Source organism: Symphodus melops (assembly GCF_947650265.1).
Source record: "Symphodus melops genome assembly, chromosome: 18".
Taxonomy (NCBI): domain Eukaryota; kingdom Metazoa; phylum Chordata; class Actinopteri; order Labriformes; family Labridae; genus Symphodus; species Symphodus melops.
In genome coordinates, this window is record NC_136708.1 from 16,207,933 (window position 1) to 16,215,466 (window position 7,534).

The 7,534-nt window shown below is 41.0% G+C and overlaps 1 protein-coding gene across 1 annotated transcript; it reads right to left on the reverse strand.

Annotated features, from left to right (window-relative positions):
* Nucleotides 1-357: 357 nt before the first annotated feature.
* On the reverse strand, nt 358-4,092 carry fam8a1a (family with sequence similarity 8 member A1a). Its single transcript, XM_079367547.1, has 5 exons — nt 3,391-4,092; nt 2,656-2,776; nt 2,360-2,483; nt 831-970; nt 358-652 (listed from the first exon to the last, which is right to left on the reverse strand). The coding sequence occupies exons 1-5, from the start codon at nt 3,824-3,826 to the stop codon at nt 508-510; spliced, it is 966 nt and encodes a 321-aa protein (XP_079223673.1). The 5' UTR covers nt 3,827-4,092; the 3' UTR covers nt 358-507.
* Between the last annotated feature and the right edge of the window lie 3,442 nt (nt 4,093-7,534).

Genomic DNA, 7,534 nt, shown 5'->3' on the forward strand with positions numbered 1-7,534 from the left:
CCAAATAGTTCAGAAAGTATACGTTTGCAAGAGACGGTGCTCTTAAATCAAACAACAGCATAGAAAACATGAAGCCTACTGTGGTAGACAGTCACATCCTACATGAGCACTTCTTCTATTATAAAAAATCAATTATCAATCGAGTACTATGGCATAGGACACGTAAAGATCAATGATGACATTTTTTAGGAAACATTTGACGGCACCATTTCAAACTCAACTTACTTCATAATGATCAAAAAAATCAAAACACTTTTAAGGGCTTCTTCTTGAAAGCTAATTTGATGATCAAGTAGTCGAAAAAAACCCCCAAAAAACTAAAGAATAACCTTCAACCAAAAGTTGTGGGGCTGGATCTTTTTGTCTTCTATGTGTTAGGCCTCAACCTGTTTGCATCCAGATTGAAAGTGCAGGTTTAAGGTCCAAGAAGAGATCTGTGACTGATTTTGAATTGTCAAGCACCATGTCATTGCTCTGCTAAGTAAAAGTCTGCTGCAGGAGGAGAGGCTATCTGCCCTCTCTGCACTGGACGACAATAGTCCCTGCCACGATGTCATACATAGTCCTGTTGTGCTGGAAGAACAGGAGGGTAATAAAGACGGGGAAGAGGAAGGCAATGGAGAAGTTCTTATTGAGAGCCCGCACGGTTGAGCTGGGGGGGAAAAAAAATATGCAGTTAGCTTACGGACACCTGCAGTGAAGAACTATCAGAAAGTACTTGAGACATTTGTTTGTGGATTTAAAAAATAACCCAAAATGCTAATTTTTAGTCAATTTTAGATTCTTCTCCCAATTTAAATAAAAGAACTGTTTATCATGTGATCACTCACGCAGAGAGGGAAACATTAGATGCGGGGACAACAAGGACTCGGTTTGGACGGACCAGAGTTGACGTGTCACACGTCACAACTCGCAGACCGAGCAGGAACTTCCCCGGTGTAGCACCTCCAGCTCCCCAAATACATATCACCTGGAGAAGAGGGAGCACATTTCACACATTAATGCCAATGTGTAAAAAAAAAAAAAAAAACACGGGAAAGCATTTCACTACACTTCAAGATGCTACAGCGTCACACACAGTCGTAAAAAACAAACGCATAGAATTCTTTTTTTTTGTGTAACAACAAGGTCAAACCGTGCCAGAACTGAATGAAACATGCCAGATGGTGTTAAGTCAGAAGTCTCAGGAGCATTTCCGTGCCGCGGGGAAACAAGGGGCACCAACACAAGAGTAGAACAAGAGCTGCGATGCATGACTTCATACCAGGCAACTATGCACACAACGTTGCATCACTGTCCTCTGTGGGCAGCAGTGTTGTGTTCTACAAGAACTCTGACTCTTTCCATTAAACAGGATCATGTTGCAGGGAGGCTGCAGCTCTTACTGAACATAAGAGGACAAAGTGGGGAACTGATTTCCAAGACAAAAGGAAAATAACGAGCGCTGCTTTGTGTGAAGAAGACGATTAGTTTGATATAGACGAGTAAAAGCAGCATTGCGGAGACACTCCGGCTAAAACTGAGAGAAAAAAAAAAATAATAATTCAGGCAGACTCCTCCTGTAATCTTCCCCAGCAGGAGACAATCCATGTTGAAGTAGAGAGAGGGAATCTCAGGACACAACACGTGACGTAAAAAGTAGGATAAATGGGGGGGGGGGCGCCGGGAGCGCAGTGGCAGCGCCCGCGTCACCATGTACTGAGGCTACAGGCCCGGGCTCGACTCCAGCCTGTGGCCCATTTCCCGCATGTCGATCCCCTCTCTCTCTCCCCGATCTCCGACACTATCCACTTTCTCCCCGTCTCTCCAATAAGAGCAAAAAAAACCCCAAACAAATCTTTAAAAAAAAAGTTTGATGACGAAGTGGCGGCAGACGCAGCAGTCTCAGGACGCTCTCATGTGTGTAAGCGTTTTTGTGTTTTGCACATTTGTATCAATTGTTTTTATTTGTTTCTTGTGTTGTCTGCAGCAATTTTTTTCCCCCATCTCCAAGACAAATTACTCCCCAGGGAGACAAATAAAGAAACCTTGACAAGTTTTGCCATTATACAACTTATTTGTGTAGCACAACACGTTCACAATATCAGAAAACATCATCAAGCAGCTTTATTACATTGCAGGGGTTGCACGCAAACAGTCAACGGAGATACGCGCCCGTTTGCAGCTCACCCCAGAACATGTGCAGAGATTTCCCGCAGTTTTTGTTCAAGCGTGAAGCACAACAAAAGTGAACTGATGCACTTTCAGTCCATTAACGCCTTCTCTTGGAACGTTCTTTGGATATTACACAAAGTAGACTTTTTTTTTTTTGATCACCTCGGTCGCTGACTTTAGCGAGGTCGTGAAAGGAATGACTCACCTCAAAGACACACACCAACACCCTGTACACCAGAGCTACAGCCATCATCTTCTGCAGGTCCTCCATTGATGTGTTCTCGTCTATCTCCTCCACGATGAAGTGGGTGATGAATTTGGCGATGTCCCTTTAAAAGAGTAGACAGCAACTTGCTGTTAAAGTAAACTGTGTGACCATTCAAATCCTGCATTTTGTACAACTGTTTTTAACACTCATAGTAGTGCAGGTTTCTAATTGGGCATCAGTGGTTTATCCAGTCCGTATAGTTTCCTCTGCACAGTGTCTGATTTTCCACTCACTTCATTCCACTCAGATGCATGATCCACAGCACGATGGTGGCCTTCACACAAAACAAAATGAAGAAGTCCACCGTCTCAGCGAGGAACCTCTGAAGAGGAGAAGGGATGGTGTACTCCCGTCCTACACAGCAGATGAATAAACAAGCAAATGAAAAAGCTCCTTTATATATATGTTTCAATCATTTTCTCACGGCCTTGTGTCATATCTAGACTCAAATAAACCTTGAATCCCAGAGAAGCAAAGACAGGACTTCACTCACTATGCTTTTATTCAAGTACACTGAGTTTCTTGCATTACTTTGGGACTTTTTTTTTTAATCCACTGCAAAAACAACGTTTAGTTTGCCTGTAGCACACATTGACCTCTAACTCTATTAATTTAAGCAAGCTTTAATATTAGTAGGAGAACTGAATTGTTGTTGTTCACAGTTTAGCTGTGATTACTTTCCATCATTATCATTAAAACAAAGCAGCTTCTTCTTCGGATCAGTTGCTTCCTCACTGACACTCAGCAGAGGGAACACACAGCACTCAAGCAAACACCTGAACGGCTCGAAGCTAAGCGTTTAAGCTTGTTTTCACAAGGCCGTTTACTTAAGCCTGCTTCCCAGCAGACTCATGACCTCGCTTAAACAGAATAAAGCCCACACATTAGCGTTGGCTGAACAGTAACGCCATGTTGGATAGAGTAGGCCAGTGACCATTCAAACGAATTACCTCCAAATAGAGCCATACCTGCCTGAGGTGGGTTCCCATTCTGCTGCTGGGCTGTCTGACCATCAGCAGCTTGAGCCGGGGTCGAGGCGGAGCTGTGCCCGCTCTGTGTGCCACTCAGATAAGGAGAGGATGCGGGGAAAGTGAAGGGATAAGGGTAGCTGCTGTACCAGCGTGCCGGGTCGTAAGTCTGCAGCCCCGAGGTCGAGGCAGGCGCTGTTGGTCCCTGAGTCTGAGCGCTAGTCCCCGGCGGAGGAGGAAAGGGGAGAGCTGTCAAAGCCAGCCAGCTCTGCCAGTTTGTATAGCCCCAGTAATACTGCCACATCCACTGCTGCAGCTCCGCGCAGTATTCTGTTGTCGCGGAAGCTTCGGGCAGTTTTTCATCTCTACGGCGAAAGTGTGTCGTTGTACCTGAAAACATGTCTGGCCAAGTTGACAGTCTTTCCTTATTTGACATTAAAAAAAATAAATCTTTAAAGCGTCTTCAGTAAGTCCTGTGAACCGTTTATTAGCTCTCCGGCTCCACTGGGGACGAGCACAGTGTTTGTTTCAGGGTTTCCAGCGACCGAACAACGTCACTGGTTATTCTCCTGGACGGTGTTTGGGTATAAAATGTATGCTATTTGAGCTATGCAATAATATGAGATACAAAATATGTAACTATTTAATCTTAGCTACAAATATAAACGACATACAATCATGGTGTGTAAAAGAATAATAACTTCCCCCCTTCTGTCAATAATGGTACGCACCATTTAAAGGAGCATACTGTGTATTTCGCTCGTGTTCAGTAAAAGCTCTATTAACAGCAAAGGCTGCATATAATATTTACTGTCTATAATTAAGAGACAAACATTTATATTTTTTAAGTGACATATCTTAGCCTATAACACTATTTACGTACACTGGATGTTTTCATTTCAAGATATTTTTCTGGTCTTTTTCTTTTAGTTAGGTCCTTTATAAAGCATGTTCATTCATTTTACTGTGGCCTTTATGTATATTGTCAAATCCAAATTAAGAGATGGACCTTTAACAATTGCTAATACCCATTTACCTACTTGACATTATTGCAAAGTTGAATTATAAAAGCCATCAAGAGTTTCACATGGACACAGTTACAGTAAGTAGAGCCCATTTACTTTGGCAAAAATAAAATAAAGGTGTCACCAAAAGAAACGTCAACATAGCCGTTGCATTTGTCATATGGGTATTGCATTTCAACTCTCTAAAAATATCTGTGGAATAAGTACAGATTTTTAAAAAAAATAATAAATGAGTTCCTTCCTTTTGGTTTGAAAGGAACCAACGAATTAAGCTTTCCATTGCACCACAAGAGAGCAGCAGAGGACTATTGATATGATACAAGTCATCAAACGAAACCATCACGTTTCATATTTAGACATATTACATATTCAGACTTATGTGTTTCTCTGTTGTATGTTGATGTTTGTGTTATATTGTACAACATTTCTTATGGCTTTTTACACATGCAAATTTTGTTTAGTGTATTCTTTTTAATTCTGAAATGTAGATGTATAGCTCAGAAGTCAGCTCATAGCTCTTGGCTTGCAGTCATAATTGTGGTTTTTAGTACAAAATCAGAAGTCTGCCACAGAGGCCACTCGGGTCATAAACTCAAAGCTTTGTTGGGCTGCGTCCAAAATTATTGAGATCCAAAAGACCTGCCAGCTGGTTAGGTGGTAAAATGTTGTGTTTTGCTATGATGGCCTTATCTTACTCTCTATCATACAGATGCAAATGCACACATGATCTGACTGTGTCTTTCCAAGTTCCCCTTTCCTAATGATCCCAATATGCAGAAGTTACCTATTTTTGATTCTTCTCTTCTTCATTTCAACTCTTCTTAAACGTACATCTTTCTTTATTTTATCACTTTTCACTCCCTCACCCCTGTAATTACTAAAAGGGTGATGTAGTGGTGGGGGGGTGGTTTGTATTTGCTGACTGGGCTGGTCCGGCTCTGTGGGTTAGGTGTTAGGTCTGCCATTTCTAAATGACTGTGCCTGAACCAGTGAATGGAGCCAGTGAGGCGGACACCAATCCGACCCCAATGAACGTTATCCCCACCGACAGAGGCCATACGATGACAGTGCCCGAAAGTAATCAGGCCAAAATAAAAGCTGTGTCCGGCAAAAGCTGACCCCCATAGAACCCGACAACCTGCTGGGATTAATGCTGTGGAGTTGTGTGTGTGTGTGTTTCTGTAAGAATGTGTCTGCTGGAAGAGGGGCATTTGGGTGAGCTTGTTACTGTTATTGTGGAAAGTAAGTGAGTACAATTATGAAACATTACAATATGGAACAATGAGGTATAGTATGTTAAGTTACAGTTACATTACTGTACAATATGGCACGGTACTGTATGGTACTGTATGAAACAATACAGTATGACAAGATATGAATACCATACCATACCAGACTATCACATCCCACTCCATGCCATATTGTATCGTGTGATAAAATAACCCAACCCTTTATTCTTAATAGGAGAATTTGTCTTGGACACAAATTCTGCAAACATATCCCTCCATACTTGTATTTATACAGTTTAATATTGTGATAGATCCTATTTAGCACGTAAACAAAAATACATGTACCAGTGGAAGTATTGGTGTTTCATTGAATCAATCAGTCCTTTCCCTATGAGTGATACCTCACATTTGTCATTTCCTTCTTTTTATTTGGTGCATGTGCTATTACTTGTGATAGCCGTAGAAACTTTGCGGGATATCATTGTATCGAAAATGCAAAAGGAATTCATTTGCTAAGATGCATATTAACTGTTAAAGCCAGATAATCTGAAGTGAAAGAGCCATATACATAAATTATGTTTGCTTTTTGCTCGATGGCATCATTGGATTTGTTGTATTTATCGTAAATAAAGCACTTTAAATTGTTCCAAATCAAAAGCGTGCTGACCTGTTTGAAGTCAAAAACAGTTTTATGGAAAGAGCATGGACCAAATCAGCTTGAGACGAGGATATCTTTAGCAAATATTGACCATAATGTCGCTTCAACAGAACGCTCTGTGTACCTCTTTGGCTGAAATCAAAACTAATTTACCTTTACTCTTGAGTCAACACAGGTGTATACCACATTGAATGCTGGGACATAAGCAACTTGGATAACATGTAGAAAGTTACATCGGACTTTTACTGAGTGAAAATATAAAACATTTGAGGGATATTTACCCCTAAGGTACAAAGTGTTTCTTTCTAACTCGAATCATACACAAGAGGTCCACTTGGTCCCTCCACTGGCACGCGACAGTCATCCTTTTTTTTCAACTGTAGCATGTATGATGGGAGATATCTATGGTTCGTTTTGCTTAATGTCACAGGGAAAATGTGTTTCCTACCATGACTGTGACATGATTACTGTAATAATGCCTACACACGCTGCATACGTGCAAACAGGATGTATCGCAAACAGACCACTGTCCTGCATAGAGTCCATGCAGATAACTGAGTGTGAAACAGACAGGAGGGTGAGCGACATGTTCATTGACCTGATGGTTCACATAGTTCATAGGGTTCCTTTTAAAAAGGTTGCTGTGTCTATACTGGATGTTTCTTTGCTTTTAGACATACACTAAGGGGACAAGGTCACCAAATAGCTTTTGTACAGCACTACTTAAGGAATTATTCTTTTGTGCATTTGGTCTCAATATGTTGTATTTATACGGTATCAACTGACGTTTGTAGTCTTTGAAAGAAAATTGCTTTGTCCCGGCAGCAATACAGAGGTCTCCTTAACCTTTTTTTTGGAGAGGCTAACAGCCACCAATTACATTAAAGGGCAACAGCAATTAAAGAAGATAAACAATTTCACTTTTATATCCTTTTATTCTTTCACTTAACTGTTTTTTTTGCACCAATACACCTATAGAAATTCCTTGTATATGTAAATGTACTTGGCAATAAAAAACGATTCAGATTTTATGTACATGGATGATGTAGCTATAGCTAACAGGCACCTAGCCTAGCTTGGCATAAAGACAGGAAACAAGTGATAGCAGCTTTGCTGGCTGTCTGACAAAATCAGGGTTACAACAAAACTGCTGGACTTTTAGAAGTGCTGGTTGGCAGAATGTGTATTCTAGCTGTTTCCAATTGTTATGTGACTATATGTTAAAGATAGAG

Coding starts and splice junctions, on each gene's coding strand:
- fam8a1a (XM_079367547.1), bottom strand. CDS start 3,826: ATGTCAAATAAGGAAAGACTGTCAACTTGGCCAGACATGTTTTCAGGT. Junction 2,484..2,655: donor ATGCATCTGAGTGGAATGAA/GTGAGTGGAAAA, acceptor ACTCTTTTAAAG/GGACATCGCCAAATTCATCA. Junction 653..830: donor TCTAATGTTTCCCTCTCTGC/GTGAGTGATCAC, acceptor TTTCCCCCCCAG/CTCAACCGTGCGGGCTCTCA.